Genomic DNA, 24,262 nt, shown 5'->3' on the forward strand with positions numbered 1-24,262 from the left:
TACATCTTGCAAAAGATGGCTTACCAAAGTAGTGAGAGTGATGAAAATGAAGGACATGCAGATATGGTTGGATTCCAGGCACGGTGTGAAGAAAAATGTGAACAGCATTCACAATTTAAGTACTGGGCAATGGTTTTGGAACTCGAACTGTTGCTTATGAATTACGTACTGTATTTGCTCTTCATGTGGGTTACCAAAAGTTTCTATTCCACATGTAATAACTAGATGGTATTCATAGAATACTTACCCTGCGCAGTCAACTTGTTGCGAGACAACTCTTCTGTTTTTGAAAAAAAAAAAATCTGTGAACCAATATGGCTGTCAAACCACGTGAGCGATGACATCATACATTTATATTCTCCAATATAATTGTTGCATAGGTCACGCTCAATACATTTCAAACTGATCAGAAGCAGCGTTTTCCCTGTAGAATTATGACGTCATAACTATAGCACCAATGACGTCATCGTTAACAACACCTATTCCCCATATAATATGGAGTTCTTTACAATAAGCCATGTTTCAATTTTTTCCATGCAGCGGTTTTGGAGATATAGAGGTGCAACATTTTTCGGTTTTTCCAAGATGGCGCCTGTAACACATGACATATGACGTCATGATTATCATTAAAATATTCTAAACGAGGAGGCGCTCCTATGGTGAAAATTTCGTGTCCATCAGACCAACAGTTGCTGAAAAAAAATTAATAATGATCGGATGGATAAGTGTTGTATTTGTCGAATTATGACGTCATAATGAAGGCACCGGTGACATAATCATTAACATATCTTATTCCCCATGGGGTGTGCTTGACAATGAGCCAGGTCTCAATTTTTCCATGGAGTGGTTTCAGAGATATAGAGGTGCGAAGTTTTTCCAATATGGCGCCTGTACCACGTGATCTATGACGTCATAATAATCATCAAAATATTCTACAGGAGGAGGCCCTCCTATGGTGAAAATTGAATGTTAATCGGACCAACAGTTGCCGAGAAAATTAATTTTTAAAATGCAGACACGCACGACACACAGCACATGGCACACGCACGGCACACGGCACAAGCACGGCACACGTACATATAATGAATGCTTAACCCCGCTTTTCGCTTTGCGAGCGCAGGGTAATATGTTACATGTCCACCAAATCGCATGTTTCTGTCAACATGAGAACATAACTCTATAATGATTGTAAATTAGCTAGTTGTTATACATTTACTGGCCATCTTGGAAATGGTGGCCATTTTGATGGAGTTCTCATGAACAATTAAGGTAAATTTTGCCGGTTAACTGATGTACTATGATGAGAAAACTTTCTAGGCTTTCCACTAGATGTTGGAACATTGCTGAGGAGATTTGCTTCCATTCAGCCACATGAGCATTAGTGAGTTCGGGCACTGATGTTTGGCGATCAGGCCTGGCTTGCAGTCAGCGTTCCAATTAATCCCAAAGGTGTTCAATGGGGTTGTGGTCAGGGCTCTGTGCAGGCCAGTCAAGTTCTTCCACACCGATCTCAACAAAAACCATTTCTGTATGGACCTTGCTTTGTGCACGGGGGCATTGTCATGATGAAACAGGTAAGGGCCTTTCCCAAACTGTTGCCACAAAGTTGGAAGCACACAATTATCTAGAATGTCATTGTATGCTGTAGCATTAAGATTTCCCTTCACTGGAACTAAGGGGCCTAGCCCGAATTATGAAAAACAGTCCCACACCATTATTCCTCCTCCACCAAACTTGACAGTTGCCACTATGCATTCGGGCAGGTAGCGTTCTCTTGGCATCCACCAAACCCAGATTCGTCCGTCGGACTGCCAAATGGTGAAGCGTGATTCATCACTCCAGAGAAGGTGTTTCTACTGTTGCAGAGTCCAATGGCAGCGAGCTTTACACCTCTCCAGCCAACGCTTGGCATTGCGCATGGTGATCTTAGGCTTGTGTGCGGCTGCTCGGCCATGGAAACCCATTTCATGAAGCTCCCGACGAACAGTTGTTGTGCTGACGATGCTTCCAGAGGCAGATTGGAACTCGGTAGTGAGTGTTGCAACCAAGGTGAGACGATTTTTACGTGCTACGTGCTTCAGCACTCGGCGAGCCCGTTCTGTGAGCTTGTGTGGCCTACCACTTTGCGGCTGAGCTGTTGTTGCTCCTAGACGTTTTCACTTCACAATAACAGCACTTACAGTTGACCGGGACAACTCTAGCAGGGCATAAATTTAACGATCTGACTTGTTGGAAAGGTGACATCCCATGACGGTGCCACGTTGAAAGTCACTGAGCTCTTCAGAATGACCCATTCTACTGCCAATGTTAGTCTATGGAGATTGCATGGCTGTGTGCTTGATTATATGTACCTGTCAGCAATAACTGTGGCTGAAACAGCCGAATGTGACTAATTAGAAGGTGTGTCCGCATACTTTTGGTCATGTCGTGTATCGTCAGACTATAAACTTGAAACTTCTTAATACCATAAACATTGCAGTGTTAACTTTTGGATAATCTTCTGTTATTATTTTTTCATATGCGGCCTTTTTTTCCATTTCTTTATATATATTTTAAGTACGCTGGTACTCATTTTGCTGACCTCGGGAGGATGACGGGCTGAGTCAACCCACCTAGTGTTATTTAATGACACGAAAGGTGCTCTAACTCAAGATCATAAAGATTTTAAGCCAGCCACCTTAACTGGTAAAACAACACCAGGCTTAATAAATTCTCCTGGATTCTCACTATTGATGAAACCTCATGACGCTTCTGCGAACAAGAAGAAAAAGACATAAAATATCATAGCCTCCGTGGTTTTAGTAATGTTACTGTACAGAGATAAGACCGCCCATCAGCCACCTTTGGTCAGGTTACAAAACAAAATATTCTGCATATGTCTACTCTCATGTGTTGTCTTTGACCCTTTGTACCAATAGTGAACAAAATCGGACCATGCATGTCCGAGAAATGGTTGGGGACACGTTTATGTAACAAAATGGCCGCCAGTTGACAATCTTGGATCTGATCTCGAAAAGAAATGACGTGCATATGTAGCCCATCATTCATTATCTGTGTGCCAAGTTTCAATAAGACCGGTAAATGCATGTCCGAGACATGGGGACGTGGTCAACATCAGGTTTTTTACAACTAAAATGGCCGCCAGTCGGCCATCTTTTATCGCATCGCGAAACAAAATGATGTGCATATGTGTACCATCAGGTATTATATTTGTGCCAAGTATACACAAAATCGGTCCATACATGTCCAAGATATGGTTGCCGACGGAAGGACGGACGGACGAGACCCAATCCATAAGCCCCCGTTTCGGACTAAGTCCAACGGGGGCTAAAAAGGTTGATTAGGAATCCCTCAATAAGGCATAAGGAATGTGTAAATCAATATAGGGCATGAGGAATGTGGCTCAAGGCAAGTTCTGCCATACTCTCGGAACTACAATTATACATAGCTCGATGAATTTTTCAACACTTGTGATGTTTTCTGTTCTCACCAGTTGATATCCACATATGTTGACCAAAGTGTTTGTGTTATCTCTTCCTGAACCTGCTGCATCGTGCTCTTCCCTCCATCCAGATTCTTCAGGTCTGCTGCCCCTTTCCACCTGTGAGATTCACTACAACCTTTGACACCTAGCTGTGCCCTTTTCATCTACAACTCCTCCTCATGCTGTGGTGCATCTCTAAGCTCTTGTCCTCATGTTTCACCTTCTCTCGATTTTGTCTGTTCACCCTAGGTCTGTCTTCAACCACATTCAAGCTGAGAACGTTGAGGATGCCATTCCACTGTCCTCACCTCTTGGCCACCAGGCTCACCTGCTTATCTGACTAAATTCCCCCAACCCCTGGACATACCCATAAATCTTGATCATTCACTCCCTCAGACCTCTTACTGTTCCCTTCCCCCAAATGACCATCCTTTCTTTTATAAATATACCACAGGTGGACCACAGGTGGACTCCAATCAAGGTGTAGAAACATCTCAAAGATGATCAAGAGAAATGGGAGGCACCTGAGATAAATTTGAAGTGTCATAGCAAAGGGTCTGAATACTTATGTCAATGTGATATTTCAGTTTTTTCTTTTTAATACATTTGCAAAACTTTCTAAAATCCTGTTTTCTCTTTGTCATTATGGGGTATTGAGTGTAGATTGATGAGGGAAAAAATGAATTTAAACGATTTCAGCATAAGGCTGCAACATAACAAAATGTGAAAAAAGTGAAGGGGTCTGAATACTTCTCTGAATGCACTGTGTACACACAAACACACACACACACACAACTTATTTTTAAAAATGTATTTGGCTTTTCTGATACCACTGGAGAATCCAGTCAATGTTGTTTTGAGCAAATAATGAGTGAATGCATTTTTAACGAATTATTTTTGCAAACTGCACCATCAAAGTGTGTTTTCGGCAATGTTCATGTGGAGTATTTCCATCATGCTCTCAACATGGTTCAGGATTGCAGCTTTTTGTGTTGTTACAAGTGGTGAGAATGCTGGAACATTCTCCAAAACGACTCACTCCCATCAGAGTGCTAAAGTTTTTTATATATATATTTAAAGACACACTTGAGACAAACTAAACATTTGTTATATGAATTGAGCAGAGAAGGATGTCTCAGTTCGGTAATGGTAATGGTAATGGTAATGGTAATGCTAATGGTAATGGTAATGCTAATGGTAATGGTAATGTAATGAACTGCCTTGTCTTTGATTTGCCTAATCCTGGGTACAATGCCTGGTGGTCACATCCCCCACAGGTTACCACTGCTGTCCAGTGCAGTTTCAGCAGGGGGCACCGCATTGTGGAGCAAACCATTATTTGGAGGGAGCTCAAAGCTGACCATCCCATCTGCATTTCAGAAGTTGGAGACAAGACTTCAGTACAGGTTGGTGCACAAAATGGTGGCATATTATGTGGAAAGGGGGGTGGGGGGAGGTGGTAAATATCTCGACTGTGGTAAGAATAGTATGTACCGTTCAAGCACATAGCATATCTATGCACATAGCACATAGCACATAGCATATTCTTGTATCAGGGAAATTGTCAGAGTAAGTAACCTTGTAAAATATGCACTGTGGAGGCAGGGATTGGTAAAGTTAATGCAGCGTAGAGTACGTTTGTTGTGTAAAACCCTCCTGCTTTCGAGCGAGGCCGGGTGAGGACTTTGGCACAAGAATCAAAGGCACATGCGAAAGCGCAATGAGCTTTTAAAAGGGCAACATCTGCATTATAAACAATCCTCTTGAAGAAGTTCTGTCACTAAAGCTTTTTGGGTCTCACTATCTGCCATGGTCTTTCCTGGGAAAACCACATTTCAAATCTGGCCTCCAAAGCCAGTCGCCGACTGGGCATCCTCCGTCGTGCGAAGTCCTTCCTTGGCACACCTGAGCTCCTCACTACATACAAAACCTTCATCTACAGCTCAATGGAATACTGTTCCCCCCTCTGGGCAGGTGCTCCTGCCTCACACCTGGCTCGGCTTCACGCTGTTGAAACCAAAGCTTTCAGAATCATTGGAATCTCCCGCGATGAAGTTGATTCTGAAGGCCTTTCACTCACTCACTGCAGGCAGATTGGTGGTCTTTCTGTCTCCCTACGACTCCTCTCTGGCCTTGCTCCCCCAGCTCTATCTGTGCTCTGTCCCCCAAATATTCCTACAGGTCGCACAAGATCTGCCTGCAACCCTCTTATGGTGAAACTGCCGAAATCTCGGCTCTCTGCTCACCTTCACTCTTCCATTCCTCTTTTTTCCGCCTCTGGAACAAACTCCCTCACTCTCTTCAATCCCACTCCTTCCTCCAGGTCTTCAAAACAGCTGTTCACCACCATCTCTTGTCTTCCCCCATCCAAAACCTTGATTTTTTTGTACCCCTGATAATCCACCCTAAATTTACCTCCTTCAAATTCCCTGTTTTCTTCCCTGAAATCCCCTGTAGTGTCCATTTGTTGTATACTGTGTAATCCGCCCAAGCGCTCTACCTTCCACAGATCTCCCGATGTCCCTGTTCTCAACTGTTGTTGTACTTACCTCTCTTCCCCACCCCCTCTCATCTCCTGCTCCATTTATTATATATTATATGTGTTAGGTCTTACACAAGTCTCGACTTAGTAGCCAAAAAAAAAAAAAAAAAAACTTTACAGACTGTTTGACCTTTGCACCATGGGCCATGATGGCGAGGTCGGCTATGGAGCCTTGGAGAGGGGCGTAAGACTTTATATTGGGCCGCCGCATTAGAGGGGGGGGGGGGCTGGAAGGTGGCACTCCCACAGTTGTGCGGTGGGCGGACGATGATACAGTCTCGTGTGCATGAAGGTAGTCTTAAAGTTTACGAAGGCTATAGCTGCGCTGTGTGCGACAGTTGGACTTGGAATCAGACCTTTGGAGAGGCAGCATTCCTCTCCTCTCCTCTCCTCTCCTCTCCTCTCTTTGTGTTTGTTGTCATACAGAGCAGGAGGACTCATACAGAGCACGTGCAGAGAGGAGTAACGCAATTCTTGAGAGGTGAAGCCGTTTCACTATTTGGCTATATCCATCGAAAAATGAAGAAGTAGAACCTTCCTACCTACTGTGTTTAGTTCTAAATGGTCATTCTAATGGATTCTAAAGGGTAATTCTAATGGATTATAAGGGGTAATTATAATGGGTTGTAAAGGGTAATTCTAAAGAGTAATTCTGAAGGGTAATTCTAATGGATTCTAAAGGGTAATTCTAATGGGTTCTAAGAGGTAATTATAATGGGTTGTAAAGGGTTATTCCAATGGCTCCTAAAGGGTAATTCTAATGGGTTCTAAGGGGTAATTATAATGGGTTGTAAAGGGTAATTCTAAAGAGTAATTCTGAAGGGTAATTCTAAAGGGTAATTCTAAAGGGTAATTCTAAAGGGTAATTCTAAAGGGTAATTCTGAAGGGTAATTCTAAAGGGTAATTCTAAAGCGTAATTCTAAAGCGTAATTCTAAAGCGTAATTCTAAAGGGTAATTCTAAAGGGCAATTCTAAAGGGTAATTCCAAAGGGTAATTCCAAAGGGTAATTCAAAAGGGTAATTCGAAGAATCTAAAGGGTCATTCTGAAGGATCATTCTAAAAGGTGATTCTAAAGGTTCAATCTGAGGGATAATTCCAAAGAATACTTCTAAAAGTTGATTCTAATTCTTAATTTTAAAGGGCGATTCTAAAGTGCAATTCCAAAGGGTAATTTTAAAGGGTAATTCTAAAGAGTAATTCTAAAGGGTAATTCTAAAGGGTAATTTTAAAGGGTAATTCTAAAGGGTAATCCTAAAGAGTAATTCTAAAGAGTAATTCTAAAGGGTAATTCTAGAGGGTAATTCTAAAGAGTAATTCTAAAGGGTAATTCTAAAGGGTAATTCTAAAGGGTAATTCTAAAGGGTAATTCTAGAGGGTAATTCTAAAGAGTAATTCTAAAGGGTAATTCTAAAGGGTAATTCTAAAGGGTAATTCTAAAGGGTAATTCTAAGGAGTAATTCGAAAGAGTAATTCTAAAGAGTAATTCTAAAGGGTAATTCTAAAGGGTAATTCTAAAGGGTAATTCCAAAGAGTGATTCTAAACGGTAATTCTAAAAGTTAATTCTAAACGGTAATTCTAAAAGTTAATTCTAAAGGGTAATTCTAAAGAGTAATTCTAAAGGGTAATTCTAAAGGGTAATTCTGAAGGATAATTCTAATGGGTTTCGTTCATTTCTCGGCTTTGCCTATTTCATATAAAAATGCCAAACTGAACCGCTTCCTTCGGACACCGTGCAATTTTTCAGTTCGTCTGCCTGCCTAGCAGTCAAACAAAATTGAAAATCATTCCAAACAGGAAACGTACTGGTTGTAGCGATGTCATAAAAGATAAAGAAAACAGTCACGAATAACTAATTTAATGTGTTAACTATATAAGGCGGTGTAAAAGACTGTGTCAAGTGGCGAATTTGTTTTTTCACCGGAGACAATCTAATACTGCCTTTGTTCAGGCTAGTGTTGGTCTGCAGTGCTAAGCAACATAAACAATGGATTTATGCACTGAAAACTGATGTGAGTGTGTTAACCGCTGGATGCAATAAAGTGTGATGGTTGACATACTCTTATCAGCTTTAAGTTGATAAAATCCATTTCTTCATCCCCAAGAGCATTAATGATACCGATTCCTCATTGAAAACTCATAATTCATCGTGTCGTAGACCGACTGCGGAATGTGTTCTATAATGAGTCAGCTAATCAACCATACACTTAACACGTAACAGAGTTTTGTCAGGTTGCAGCCGAAAGGTTTCCTCTTGCAAACTATACTGTCACATATAATGTCTAATATATCACTTATGTGATATGCCTCATTTGATCTTTCATCCAGGTCACAGGATTTTTCATCCCAAAAATGATCAAATGGCTTCTAACCTACTGTGATTATTTTAATTAATCTACTCTTTACCGTTCCCCAAGGTCTCCAAAATAAACCAAAATTTACGGCACACGCATAGGAGGCAGAGAGATTGAACACGGGTCTTACCCTTTTAAAGGTTTGTTTGTAAAGAATACGGGGTAAAATGTGGACGGGATAAGTAGGTCGGAACAAACCATGTGAATCAACAGACACAAAGATGGAGTAGGGAATACCGTACGCAAACTTGTGTGCAAGGATCGGAAATACACATATAAAACATAACCCACACTAGGTGCTACAGAACGCACTTATACAAACATAGAATAATCCAGGTGAGGCCCCGCCCGCAAACAAGAGGGTAATTACATACAATATTACTCTGACTATCCTGTCTATAAAGTACATATGCTGCCTTCTCAGCATCACCTGTAATAAAGCGTCTTACTCTGACAGGTCCCTGATGTATCACAATCTAATCTACTCAAAACACACATACCAAGGAGCACAGCACCAGATGGAAGTTTTAGTCAAACTCTCATTTGCTGGTTATTTAAACCCAAGACCATACAGCTCAGAAGTCAGAAGTTAACTCCTCTGTAAACTATTTTTTCCCCAAAAGTATAATCGTATAATTATTTAATGTTGCGTTTTTCTTTTGTCATTTTACCAGCTGGTTGGACAGCATGTGGATTTATGCTCAGTGATGACAGACCATAGTTATAATGATCTTTTTGGTCATTATTTAGTCTCATCAGGAGCAACCACGAAGAAACATAAACTGAAGCTCCAACCAGACAGCCTGTCTCCACTCTTGCACCCCAGTGATAGAATCAACTGGAAAAGTTATTTTCTTGAATAACTCCTGTTGCAGCATTTTTCTGATGACTGTTGACATCAATTCATGGATACAACATCGAGGTCGTGCAAATAGAAAGCCAGAGCTTGAGAGCAGTCAAAATGACCTTGTAACTCTTACTTTATAACTTTACTTTTGTAAAGTAACTTTACAAACTCTTCTTTGTGAGCTTCACAATGCACCTTAATAACCTAATATGTTATTAACTCATATGGTAAAATAATACAAATGTCAATGGTCTGATACTAGCTCTACTACATTTAACCACTAAAATGGGATCCACCTTCTTATGGGATCCACCAAGGGGGGAGGTACGCACTTTTGTGTTACCACCTGTGTACGTACACAAGCTCGACCATCCTGTCGGACCACAATGTTCAAATAACAATTGCCATTATTATAAAGCTCGTCATAATGTCCCGAAGACACAAAGAACGAGTTTTCCGAGATGTTTTCATCATTAAAGTAAAGTCAGAATGCTATTGACGTTTTCGGGGTTGGCAGGTTTATAGATGAGGAACATAAGAAAACCAGGTGAGAGCCGTGAACAGTGCGATTAGTCTTGGCTAAGGGTGGAAATGCCATGAAGACTTTGGTTTCCTCGCTTCACCTCCTGTGCACCTGGTACTTGACTTCCTTTGCTGTGGTCTTAGCCACACCTTGCACTACCTACAAGATACCTGCTCATCGAACCTGCATAGCTACCTGCACTCAACCGGTAATCGTTTTCTTACCAACATGTTTATGTAATCCTGATGCGACACATGATATTGCATCCTGTTTATAGAGGTAAGAGTAAAACTCCTATGTTCGGTGATGCTTTATAGTTTATACGATATTCAGATATTTGCAACTTAATTCATAGGGAAGTTCTAGCAATAAGGGTAAGAGAACAGCAATAGATGAGTGAGCAACAACATGTGATTCTTTTCCTGGATTATTCTGTCTTCTTTACCGGCCCCAATTATTCCCACTTTTTTGTGGGGTTGGTCGAATAATGTTTTTGGCAAACTATTTCATGAACCAACAGGACAGATATATAACTGAAGGTGATTTTTTGTGGTAATTATAATGTACAATTCAGGGTAATGGCAATAACTCACCTACTCTGCGAAAGACATTGCTGTATTTTAACGTCCCGACTGATGCTAGAGACAGCAGCACCCAGGTTAACGTCCATCTGAGAGACGCCATACTTTGAATTGAAACATCACCCAGTATATATATATATATACACAAGTTGGATGAATGATGTCTGAACGGGGTAAACGTCGTAATCACAGCACGTATAGTGCTGGATGATACCTGATTTGAGAGCTCTTCTGTCCTCCGCAGGGTGCATGTGGAGGTCTATAACTATCGATGTTCATGCAATTTAGAGTTATGTGCATTTTTGTTGCGCACCCTGGTGGTGTATAGGTTCAGAGTCGTTGGTTTGCACAACTGACCACCTTCAGAGGCCATTTTCCCCCGCAGAGCAGGGGTTGGCCTTTTTCAGGCACCGTGGTCCCCTTTTTGAATCAATGTTTTATGGCCGGATGCCCTTCCTGCCGCCAACCCTGTTGGTCGCCTCTTGCGACACACAGAGAATTACCAGTGAACTGGTACTCAATTTGCCGACCTCGGAAGGATGACAGGCTGAGTCAACCCCCATGGTGTTAATTCAGCGATCGACCGGGATTCGAACCCAGGATCCTAGGATCCCAAGCCGCCACCCTAACCGCTAACACCAGGCTACAACTGCCGGAAATAAAATAAAATAATACAACCACAAACTATTCAGTCTATTCTGTTCACGTATACTTACCTTACTTACTGTCGATTTACAACACCGAAAAGCCCAAGCAGTCTTAACAGTTAGTGACTATTATGCTGTCGAAGGACATTTCTAGCAATATGTATTCGCTATAATATTCTCCGCCAGTCTGTCTGAAGCTCTGTCCATATAGAGTGGAGCTTGATTTACTGGCCTGACTCCACCCACAATTGAAACCTGAAAAATCAAATCATACGTCTGCCATTTTGGTACTATGGTAGGCCATAGACATCTTCGGATGTGTCATATAAACATTCACAATCGCCATGCCCTCCCGATAAATTTTCCGTTCAGTTTAAACCAACCAAGACGTCTAAGGTATCATCAAATATCGAAAGGTTGAAGGCGATAGGCATCATGGTCCTCGTGAATGTGACACAACGTGGCTTCAGGCCTCTGGTATCAGCCAACAGGCTTTTGCAATAATTGGAATCTGTCCGAGTTATATAACCATGATTATTTTTATTCTAGGGAGCGATCAAAGCAGCAGTCTGTTGACTATACACTGCCCAAAGTTATTTGCCTGAACAAGTCTTGTGGGTACCTGAAACACTTCCCTACACCCACTGAGGAATGGGGTTGGGGATCATTCAATATGACCTTTCACATTGCAATAAAGAATAAAGATTTAGATTTTTTTAAAAAATGCAAAAAAAAATTAACTTCTTTTTTGAAATGTTACAAATATATATTTTTGCCTAAAACACTCCACAACACTCTCTCATGAATCTCTGGAAGTTTGACAAATATCTGTTTGGCCATCTCTGATGAAATGGTGACACACTGACACAAAGACAGTCAGAAAGACAGACAAACATATTTCTTATAGTATAGACTGGAATATAAGCCTGGTTGCTTTATTGATGGGAATACCAATCTTTGCGTAATTGCAAAAAAAAACAGATTTTGTTAATGGGGAAAAAATCAAATTAGGCAGTGTATAGATATTGGCCGAGCCATACACTCGGGGAGCAAGGAGATTCTCGGATATTCATCACAGCCTTTTTAGATGCTGAATTGCGAATAATATACAACACACTAAGAGTAAGATCAAAATAAAAACAATTTCTTGCCCTCCCCCTCTCTTCCTTCTTTTGATCAAACTGTCTGGGGTGCGTATTAGGCGCAGGCCATGGCAGGTAACAAAATCTGAGGTCTCCTTGTCTCTGCATTTGCGTAAATGAGTCTTGTGGAAACAGAAAGCCGAAAAAACCCCCAGAAAGCCTACACACACACACACACATATATATATATATATATATATATATATATATATATATATATATATATATATATATATATATATATATATATATATATACTAGGGCATGCCCGTACTATATCTATATCTAAAATTATATCCCCCCCTCTATTTACATGAAATGGTTTGGGTCATGAAATGTTTTGGTCCATTCGCAACGCCAAAGCGAACGGCGAACGCTTTACATGAAATGGTTTGGTCCATGAAATGTTTTGGTTCATTCGCAACGCCAAAGCGAACGGCGAACGGCTTGCGAGTACAGTGACAATCCCCCCGGGGTTTTAATTAGTTTTAAAACATCGTTTAACGCCAACATAGCGCCAACATAGTTTGCCGACGGGAAATAAATGAATACGCTCTCAAATGTGCCATCCGAGGCAGAGTGTGTTCGCCACGTTCGGCACACGCGATAGCTCGCTGCTCTCTGATTGGTTGAATCGTTTTTTGGACATAGCTCGGTAAGTAATTGTCCGATTAATATGAAACCTTGAAAAGGCACATCCTCGGGTCCCCAGCAATATACCTGGCAAGTTTAAAGTATATCGGACCCGTGGTTGTCGAGAAACAGCGGTCACAGACAAACAAACAAACAAACACACAGAGATTACTGGAATTATAGATAGATATACGTATATGAAGGGCAGTCAATAAGTAACCTTAAAATATTTTTCACAACTTGTTTATTGTGTGTACATGTGTAACAACTCATTTTTCAACATAATTCCATTGTGTTCAATGCATTTTTTCCAGCGCTTTACTAAGGCCTGGATTCCTCGAGAAAAAAAGTATTTTGGCTGTTTGTGTAGCCATCCGTGCACTGCCTCTTGAACCTCTTCGTCGGATCGGAAAGTGTGTCCACCAAGCGCCCCATTAAGTAGCCCAAAGATGTAGTAATCCGAAGGGACGAGGTATGGCGAGGAGGGTGGATGAGACATCTCACTCAAAATGCAGGTCCTCGATTGTTGCAGATGTAGCGCGGGCAGTATGGGGCCAAGCATCGTCATGCAGCAGCAAAATACCGCTAGTGAGTAGTCCACGACGTTTTGATCTGATTGCTGGTTTCAGATGATTTTTGAGGAGGTCGCAGTATGATGCACTGGTGACTGTGGTCCCTCTGGGCATGTAGTGCTCTACAAGTGGGCCTCGGATATCCCAGAAGAGCATCAGCATCACTTTTACAGCGGACGGCTGTGTGTGGAATTTTTGGGCTTCGGTGAAGTTGAATGGTGCCACTCTTTGCCCTCTTCGTTTCTGGCTGAAAGTAGTGGACCAAGCTTTCATCCCCAGTCACTACGCGCTGTAAGATTGCCTTTTGTTTCGTAATGTCGCAGAAGTTCTTCACATGCGTCCAATCGCCGTTCTTTCAGTTTGGGTGAGAGTTGTCTAGGCACCCAACTTGCAGACACTTTGCGGAACCCCAGCACGTTGTGAATGATATGGTGTGCTGATCCATGGCTAATGTTCAATTTGGAGACCACTTCATGCAGCACAATATGACGGTTTTCCCTTAGCACGCGCTCAACTCCTGCAACGTTTTATGGTGTGTCGGCTGTGTGAGGCCGGCCCGAGCGAGCAGCGTCAGCCACACTGGACACTCCACTTTTAAACTTCCTGTCCCAGTCGTACACCTGCTGCAGCGATAAACATGCGTCACCATATTGCATCTTCATTCTGTGATGGATTTCACTGGGATTCACACCCTCACTTCCCAAGAAATGGATGACAGAACGTTGCTCCTCCCTGGTGCATGCTTCTAAGGGAGCCGCAATCTTGGAACTGCTCTACTGATGTCATACACTCAATGTTGCCAGATCTAAAACAGGCAAAACATGACTCTTACCAATAGATATAACATATGTCGTCCACAACTACACACAATACATTCTCGAATTTATATCACCATTTTAAGGTTATTATTGATCGGCCCTCGTGTGTATATATATATGTGTACAAAAGTTATTGCCGCTTCCTTTGGAGATGGTCCATCAACTTGAAAATGCTGTTTGTCATGGAGTGGTGGCTTTACGAAATTCTGGCATGAAACAGCATGCTATTGCTCAGCAGTATGGCATCACTCAAGGTCAGGTGTCAAAGATCCTGAAACAAAATGCTCAGAGGGGTGTCCCTACTCCAATACCGAGGCCAGGACGTCCACGCAGAACCACAAGGAGAGATGATCGCCAGCTGCACCGGTTAGTCTGCAATGGCCGTACCAAGTCAGCGAATCAGCTTAGGGCTGAGTGGCAGCAATAACCAAATGTGCCTGTATCCAGAAGGCTAGTCAACCAACGACTGGTTCAAGCAGGCTATCGTGCCAGACATCCCCTGAGAAAGCCACGCCTGACCAGACAACACCGCCAGCGCCGATTGCAGTGAGCCAGAGAGCACCGTCAATGGCAGCCAGGACACTGGAATCACGTGACCTTCAGTGACGAGTCTAGCTTTCTGGTCTATCGTCAAGATGGCCGCGTCCGAGTGCGCAGACAAGTGCATGAAGCCCACAACGAAGATTGTATAGTGCCAAGAGTCCAAGCTGGAGGTGGTGGGGTGACCGTTTGGGCTGCTTTTCATGCAGGGGGCAAAACTGACCTGGTTGTTCTGAATGGAAACCTGAACCAGTTCAAGTACAGGGTCATTCTGGAAGAAACATTGCTTCCATTTACTTGTGCAGCCTTTCAAGGAAACTTTGTCTTCCAAGATGACAATGCACGGCCTCATCGTGCTCGCATGATCCAACACTTTCTTGCTGACCGTGGTGTAGAGCATATGGAGTGGCCTGCCATGTCCCCGGATATGAATCCGATAGAGAACTTGTGGGCAGAATTAACGCGTCAAATCGACAACTTGGACCAGCAGCCAACCTCTGTGCGTGAATTGCAGCAGGCTATTGTCACTGCATGGCAAGCGATTCCTGTCCAAACCTTGGCAAATCTCGTGAACAGCATGCCTCAACGTGTACGAGGTCTCCTGAATGCTCGTGGGGGTTACACGAAGTACTGAACTGTAATTTTACTGTCCGTAATCCCAGTCATAATTTAGCTTTTGTTTTTGTTGAAAATTTTTGGGCTAATGTGCAAAATAAAGAGATACTTCTGGAAAATGTACAGAAGCTTAACACAGTACTGTCCGTGAATTGAGTTCGATATCAGTTTACATCACTTTCAAGGATCAATTTATTTGCTTAGAAATGTCAAATGTGGTTTTTGTTTCTTTTAAAGGTCACATTAACAAAATCTCGAATAATTTCAACATAATTCCAATGAACTTTTGGTTCTAAGTCATCTTGAAAAGTAAGTTCACCCCCACAAAAAAATATTCCATATTAAATGCCAAGTCTGTATATAGATATTGTTATGGTTTTTAGAACCTTCACTTTGTAAATAATAATAAGCCTTGTAAATATCCCCCTTTGTAAAGGTTGCACCCTAGTTAGGCCATGTACAACACGTAGGACACCATAGGAACCTCTCTAGTTATTTCATTAGTCTATGTTTCAGTTAAGGATCTGTTCCCAATAGTTGAATCTGCGTTGTATTAATTAAATAAGAGTAGGCCCCAAAGTTCCTTTCAACAGCGGTGCGATGGTTTTCTATCCTGCAAGCTGCCATAAGCCATGCGGCCGAATTGGAGAAGAAGGGGGAGGAGCGCCAGGAACGAAGGCATGGCCCATCAACGCACCATCAAGGGGCGGAGTCTGGGAGCCCCCGCGATCAATCAGGGCCGAGGCGAGCTCACCGGTGGGCGGACCTAAAGAGCGGGCGGCTTGATATGCGAGCGTGCGATAAAAGCGCTCACTTGGGACTACTTTGCCAGTTGGGAGTTGGGAGTTGACAGTTGGGAGTTGGGAGTGAGAGGTCGTTGCACAGGGAGGAGAAAGAGCCCCCCCCCCCCCCGCCACGTACAAGGTCCGATCGCGCGCCAACGGTACGTGCTTGCTGCTGCCGGGTGCTCGCTACGGCACGAGTCAACACCGGAGCCGGACTCGACTGGACCTGAGCCGGACCTCAACGCCCAACCATCCCTGCCATTCCATCCTTTCATGTAAGTGTGTTTGTTCTGTCCTGGGAGTGTTATATAAGACTGTATAAGGCTGCCCTGTGTTACTGCTTCTTCCTCTTCAACTGTACATTACCTTTCATTTCCTCTTCTAGTACTGTATAAATAAACCATATTTGTTCTTTCTTTACCCCTTAGTTTCTTCTCATCCGAACGCTTTCGTCCTGTCCCCAATTGATATACGTGGCACGATTTGGCAGAACCGCTCAGAATCGGGTTAGTGTTATTAACGGCTCGGATTTCGGACTGCTAACCGCTCGGCAAACTCCATCTTGTCCGGGTCCAAGCAGGGAATTATATCCATGCTTTGCGGAGGGATTGGCAAAGGTATTTGGGAACCCGTTGACCAATCACCCTGGCCAAACTCACCCCGCGAAGGAGCGTGTAATTTCCAGGACTGGGGAAAATCGGACAGTGTAACAGACAAGGGCATTAACCCCCCCCCCCCCCCTTGGTAAGGGGAGCACCGACCCCCGGATCCGCAACAATATATATATATATAGATATATATAGATATATATAGATATATATATATATGTATATACTGTCGTGCGACTCCGGTTAACACCAGAGACCGCGGATAGGACTAAACGGTTTTACTGGAGGCAGCGACCAAACACGAATTCGGCTATAAAACGCAGGAGGTAGAAGGAAAAAGGGAGGCTGCGGCAAAAGCTTACCTTGGTGAAACGACGGCAGCTGCAGGGAAATTAATGCACACGATAAACAGGCTTTCAAATGTACAAAAATAAAGATTTATTAACGGAACCTGAAACAATGAAACGCGACGGCAATGAAATAAAAGTAACTAATTTGGGATCCCACATACCGACTTCAGAAACAAGACGAGGGAAGAATAAATAAAAGAACACTTTCGTCATGTAATTGGGGAATGTGGGGTGCGAGCTTATCTGTCTGCAGTCTTGTAGTCGTGTCCGCCGACGTCCCACGCGGCCCTCTCTGTCCACCTCCGAGCACCACCAGGCCTCGCTCCAAGCGCCACAAGGCCTCGCTCCAAGCTCCAAAGCACTGAGCACCACTCCAAGCACCACGAGGTCCCACAGCAGGAAAAGCACCGCGTGTCCAACGCAGGCTAGCGGATCCAAGCGAGGTCGATCTTCACACACGATCGGCCTGCCACGTCCCAGTCAGCTCTCCCGAAGCAAACGTGCAAGACACAAGCGAACTCCACTCGGGCTATATCTCAACTCAACTCGGGCTGCGCAAGACGAAGCGCCGGATGTCCAAAAAGGCTAGCTGCGCAAACAAGAGCACGAACCGCAAGAGACGCTCCAGACCAACTCAAATGGCGCAAGACTCAAAAATGGCGTTCGGCGCTCTTAAATAACCTTTTCGGCGATGTCAGCCTTGGCGCGCCACCAACCAGCGACTTCCACCGAACCTTCCAGCTTCGCGCCTCTCGCACTCGTTGGCTGGAGGTTCGCACCCAGCGCGCCGACCAATCACAGGACCGTAGCATGGCGATAGCTCGTAGCATGTAGCGTGGTGATTGCACATAGCATGTAGCGTGGTGATAGCGCTTGGCACTCGATGTGGTTAGGCCTGTCGGAGGTATAATTGGCGGCGGCCATCATCAGCGGTGCCCCGGCCTGGTTTCTTTGCCTGTTCCTTCCGAAGTCACTGTCAGGGAAGGGAGTCATTTAATGTTGCACTAAGGAGATCCTAACCAAGTGTCTACAGGTGTGCATTGCCATATGGGACAAAGGTTTGGCTACCAGATGTGGACACACAGGGGCTTTATTCTTTAATCCCTAACTCTACTTATCACACGAACATCCTGGTATGTCCACAGGTATACATCTTAGCCAACAAATCGCCTAAACATGAAACTTATTACAACGTAGATTCCTTACCGCGACAGACGAAGCACGTTACCTGCACAGATCTATCTGGCTCTACATATCACTACCCTACTGACATAACACAGCCCCCCACCTGGAACCGTAGCTCCTGCTAGGTTCACTGCAGGCGCTACCATCCCAGCCTTAACACTTACTGTCTCACACTTAATTAATCTATGAAATAAATCAGAAGGGCTGTGGGAAGTGAGTCGGGATTCCTACCTGTGCTTCTTAACATTCTAATCCCCTTAACATCATGCAATCAAATATTTACAATCGTTTCATTGGTCGTTCCTGCGGAGGGAGGAAACAACAACACTCAAAAATCCTACCTTCACCACAACACTTACCCTTAACTAAAATTCACAACTCTATAAAACATTTGTACATACCCCGGTCTACAGACCGTGTCCCCCGGTGGATGCCACAAGATGCAACCTTACCTGCGGGGCCATCCCCAATGCGCCCCTAAATTTCCACGGGCCCTGTCCAGGTGTTACAGGTGAGTGACATGGCTCGGTGGATTTCGCCCTCATTCATACAACACAAACCCCTTAACCACTCATACACATTCCATAAGTCATTAACAACACAAAATCATTACAAGCACTTATTTCACCCCCCCCCCCCCCCCCGGCAGGACCGTGGCATTAATGTCATTCGTGTGTGCATGCCATTTCTACTACTAGGCAGCAGGGAGGTACCGCAAAAAAAGATGGTGGGGGCCCTTCAGGCTCTGGTGCCCACAGTCCCAAAACAAGTCAACCGACTTACAAGTTTATTGCCACCCAGCCTTTACCTCTTGGCCCCGTGACAGCCCAACAGCCCCTTTCCGCCATTACCTCGCCGGTGAGGGTCTCCACACACCAGGATCCGTTGCCTCCTGCTGCCGCGCAGCTACCCGGGTTGCCGGGGGTCTCCTTTACCCCAGGGCACCCACCCAGACCCTCCACCGACGAGCTCCAATTTCCAGATACCACTGGCTGCCAGGGGTAATTGCCGCAGAGGGGGGCCGCAGGCATCGCTCCTCAGAGCTTGATATGTACCTGCGGACACACACACCTTCCCCACCCACAAGACCCCAAAACACATTTCCTCCCCCGCTGCCATTCAATTCTCAACACAATTCAGCACAATTCCAAGCAGATGTTACAAAAGAATTGCCATGGCCTGCCACATGTGAAATCCCAGTTCACATTTAAATCCATATTTCCAAAACACATTTCACAATAATCACCACTCACTCATTTTCTCCAATCTCACGACCACATAGAAACACATAACCACTACACAAAAACATATGCCACCCACAAGACACTGTGTGGCCCCAATTCCATCCCCCTCACCAACCATGTCATCACTCTCACCCGCCTCCCAACTCGAAATTACATGTCCCCAATTTCCATAGCAAGTCCTGAAGCCTGGGACAGTAACCATTAAGGCCTTAACTCTACCTTGATGTACAGGTAACTTCCGGTTGGTCAGGTTCAAAGTGCAGTCCACCCACAAAATCCCAAAATTTCTCATTTGACCAATCAAATTTTCCAAATTTCTCTTTTGTCCCCACCACACTGGCAGGTATGTGGATCCGCATCCAACGGTGATCATCACTACACAACTACCTGTGGCCACGACAGCTCTGCACCTCTACCGTGCAAGGGTCATCGGGACAAGGCGAGCAGTCAAAACGCCAACATGGCCCATGAGTGTCCACAAGGGTGCGACACACCATCCATCCTTAGGCCCCCCTGTGAAGGAACACAACTGCACCAGCCCCAGCTGGCCAATGTGGTGAGCACCTGCTGCCAAAAACACACTGCCGCAAGCACAACCTCGGCCCTAGGGGGCACGGTCACAGTGCGTGGCATCCCTACAGCCACGTCCCCTGCACCTCCACATCATCCCCCAGTCCGACCACAGAACTGCAGCCCCCCCAGTGCTCACCCACACTTGACCGCACCAAGGTCCAGTCAACAGCCATGCTCCACCAGGAGATCCACCCAGAAGACATGGTCCACACACCTCGGACACGCACAGCACCACGTTGACCGTCAACTACACAACTGCATCCCCATGACTCCGCATCCCAAATATGGGCGCAGTCGCCCCCGCAACCAGTTGAAGGCTGTCTTGCTAACCTATGAATTTTTATTCCAGCCTCCAACACTCTGGTCGAGCACACCTGTATCAATAATGGTGTCAATATACAGTGTCCACCATTTATCTTCACAAAATTCACCCTTAAATTTGCATCTAACCCACAGATTACCCATGCCAAACATTTTCCACAATTCACTCATTTCACCAAAGAAATATGCTTTGCCATACACATGCCAGCCGAGCATGGCCCATATGCTCGGCTCGTTACAAATTCCCATTCACATTAACCCCATGGCTCTCTTCCCAAACCGAGAGTCCATAAATCATAACGGGACATCTGTGGAAGGTCACTCTCACACCATCACGTTCCACAGATGCCCCAATGGTTGTCCGGTAGGCTATCTCCATCCCTGTCCATGCGGTTCGACCCACGTCCATAGCCCAGCACGGCATGGCAGGTCACCACATGCCGGCTGTCCCAGAGTCTCAGGAGGAGGGTGTCATGCCGCATGCCCGGGTGGTCACTACATCAGGCCCAAGTTGGCCGTCCACAGTGCCACCACCAAAGCACGACCCACAACACCTCCCCCTAGTGGTCCTCAATATTTGCCATCCCAGGCTTGAGAAACTACCCCTCCCCCCCCCCCCCCCCGGAGGTCTTAACCCCCACCAGGGTCCGGTGACCCTGCCGGCCCGAGCCACACACCGGACGGCGCCCCGACGGACAAGGGACGCCACACTCCATCAGACCCCCCGTGGGGCCCAGGTCGTACCATGACACCCATGGCTGGACCCCACGTCCAAATCTCGCCAGCACAGCCCCCCAGCTGCTTGGCATCACCAAATTTCGAAAGGGGAAAATTTCCCCCGAGGCCATCCCCAATGACCTCTCCATGTCCAAATCCCGCAGCCCGGGGACCAACTCCAACCAAGGCTGTGCCAAATCCATTTCCCATTTAAATCTAAATTTATTTTTCCTTTTAAAAATTTTGGCCCCAGGTGTCCAATCACCGCAGCTGCAAGTAACAACCTCTATCACAGGTTGTTCCGCCTCTCCCTGCAGCTGATCCACATTCCCTACGGGGACCAAATCTCCCGAGGCTCGACCTCCCGACTCCCCAAGGTCCGAATCCAGCCCGGAGTCAACACGCTCCCCCATCTAGGTATCCAATTTCGGAGACTCCTGTTCCCAATTGTTATGCACGGTGAGGGTCCCCACGGTCACCACAACCACCTCCTCGGACCGACTCACCTCAGCCCCCAAACTCCTTCGGGCCTGGTCAACCCCTACCTCCATGGGACTTTCAGGTCCCCAGCTGCCGTATCACATCATCCTCGTCATCCTCATTACAAATCATTTGCGGCCCCGACAGGCTTTGATCAATAAATACATGGTCCGGCTCCATCACACGGACCCCCAATAACTCTACCCCCTGTTGCTTTGAACCACCGCCCTGGCACAGCAAGGATTCAAATCCATCCCCGGTTGATGTGTTGGGGCATCCACCCGGTCCCGATAAACCTCCAGGCCACCAGGTATCAAACATGTTCCATTTACCTCCAATTGTTCATTCACTTCCCTCATTTCATTCCCCTGTTCACTCATGCGTTCGTTCATTCCACATAGGGTTTTTGTTTCTTTAATCCGTGCATCCAATCTTTCACTACCAGCATCACTTTCCTCTTTCATTTCATCGATTTCTTTACTCATTCCCCTCATAATTTCACTCATGCCCCTTATTAAATTCAACATGGCCTGGAAAGACATAGGACATGTCTTCTGGCTCGATCGCTCCGAGACAGGGAACCCTCCACTTCCCCATTTATTTAAATTGCCATTCCCGGTGCAATTCCCAATTTTGCCATTCCCGGCTCCTGGGCCCCATTGGCACCATTCGTTCGTCCTTCTTTCAATTGTTCACCCCGGGCCTTCAATTCCCCCTCTAACCCATCAATTTTATTTTCTAGTCGCTCACTGCGCTCACTCTGAGCCTCTATTTTGTTATCCAATCCCTGAATGTCCCCCTTCATTCCCCGCATAAATTCCATTAAGGCCTGGTAATCTATCGGGACCTCTTCCGTAGAGAGGGAAGTTCCAATACTATGCTCCACTCCAACTACTTCCGACCCCAAGAATTCCCGCATCTTCCATCCCTTCTTCCATACTGCTCACCTCCTCCTCCGTAAAGGAGGTCGCTTTCCCGCACGGCTTTTCCAACCAGACTAAAATTAAATTTAATGACGCGCAGTCAGTGTCTCACGCACCGATTGCCGATGCAAATGTATCGCCTCTGACTAAAAAAATTTGCGTTCAAATTCTCCACACTCTGACACGATTTTTTTTTAGGGTTCGATCCCACTACTGACCAGTTTTTTTTAGGGTTCAATCGCTCTCCTGACTCTAGTTGTCGTACGACTCCGGTTAACACCAGAGACCGCGAATAGGCCTAAACGGTTTTATTGGAGGCGGCGACCAAACAAGGATTCGGCTATATCGTGGGAGGAAGAAGGAAAATGGAAGGCTGCGGCAAAAGTTTACCTTGGTGAAACGACGGCAGCTGCAGGGAAATGAATGCACGCGATAAACAGGATTTCAAATGTACAAAAATAAAGATTTATTAACAGAACCCGTAACAATGAAATGCGATGGCAATGAAATAAAAGTAACTAATTTGGGATCCCACACTTCAGAAACAAGACAAGGGAAAAATTAATAAAAGAACACGTTCGACGTGTAATTGGGGAATGTGGGGTGCGAGCTTATCTGTATGCAGTCTTGTAGTCGTGTCCGCCGATGTCCCACGCGGCCCTCTCCGTCCGCCTCCGAGCACCACCAGGCCTCGCTCTAAGCGCCACAAGGCCTTGTTCCAAGCTCCAAAGAACCGAGCACCGCTCCAAGTACCACGAGGTCCCACAGCAGGAAAAGCAGCGCGCGTCCAACGCAGGCTAGCGGCTCCAAGCGAGGTCAATCTTCACACACGATCGGCCTGCCACGTCCCAGCCAGCTCTCCCGAAGCAAACATGCAAGACGCAAGTGAACTCCACTCGGGCTATATCTCAACTCAACTCGGGCTGCGCAAGACGAAGCGCCGGATGTCCAAAAAGACTAGCTGCACAAACAAGAGCACGAACCGCAAGAGACGCTCCAGACCAACTCAAATGGCGCAAGACTCGAAAATGGCGTTCGGCGCTCTCTTAAATAACATTTTCGGCAACGTCAGCCTTGGCGCGCCACCAACCAGCGACATTCACCGAACCTTCCAGCTTCGCGCCTCTCGCACTCGTCGGCTGGAGGTTCGCGCCCAGCGCGCCGACCAATCACAGGACCGTAGCATGGCGATAGCTCGTAGCATGTAGCGTGGTGATAGCATGTAGCGTGTAGCGTGGTGATAGTGCATGGCACTCGATGTGGTTAGGCCTGTCAGAGGTGTAATTGGCGGCAGTCATCATCGGCCGTGCCCCGGCCTGGTTTCTTTGCCTGTTCCTTCCGAAGTCACTGTCAGGGAAGGGAGTCATTTAATGTTGCACTAAGGAGATCCTAACTAAGTGTCTACAGGTGTGCGTTGCCATACGGGACAAAGGTTTGGCTACCAGGTGTGGACACACAGGGGCTTTATTCTTTAATCCCTAACTCTACTTATCACACGAACATCCTGGTATGTCCACAGGTATACATCTTAGCCGACAAATCGCCTAAACATGAAACTTATTACAAGGTAGATTTCTTACCGCAACAGACGAAGCACGTTACCTACACAGATCTATCTGGCTCTTCATACCACTACCCTTCCGACATAGCAATACATACGTATATATAATATATGTCTGTCCGTCCCAAAACTACTCCCTCAATTTTGGGGTTAGCCCTGCCAAACCTTCTGTAGAACGTTTTGGGGTCCCAGCGGATGTTGTAATGTAGGTAGGAGG

General features: G+C 45.4%; 1 protein-coding gene across 5 annotated transcripts in view; it reads left to right on the forward strand.

The window, feature by feature from the left end:
• The first annotated feature begins 9,679 nt into the window (after positions 1 to 9,679).
• LOC137425092 (interleukin-17 receptor B-like) overlaps positions 9,680 to 24,262 on the forward strand; it is a 68,619-nt gene continuing 54,036 nt past the window's right edge. For 2 of the 5 annotated variants that reach the window (XM_068113126.2, XM_068113125.2), the window contains exon 1: positions 9,680 to 9,958. In XM_068113126.2, the coding sequence (XP_067969227.2) occupies positions 9,824 to 9,958 (135 nt within the window). In that variant the 5' untranslated portion in view covers positions 9,680 to 9,823. Of the gene's footprint in view, positions 9,959 to 19,279; positions 20,027 to 24,262 lie in introns of those variants that run through there. The other 3 variants (XM_068113124.2, XM_068113127.2, XM_068113129.2) reach the window with 3 other exon arrangements.

This window comes from Myxine glutinosa, chromosome 4 (genome assembly GCF_964187855.1).
Source record: "Myxine glutinosa chromosome 4, kmMyxGlut1.1, whole genome shotgun sequence".
NCBI classification, from domain to species: Eukaryota; Metazoa; Chordata; class Myxini; order Myxiniformes; family Myxinidae; genus Myxine; species Myxine glutinosa.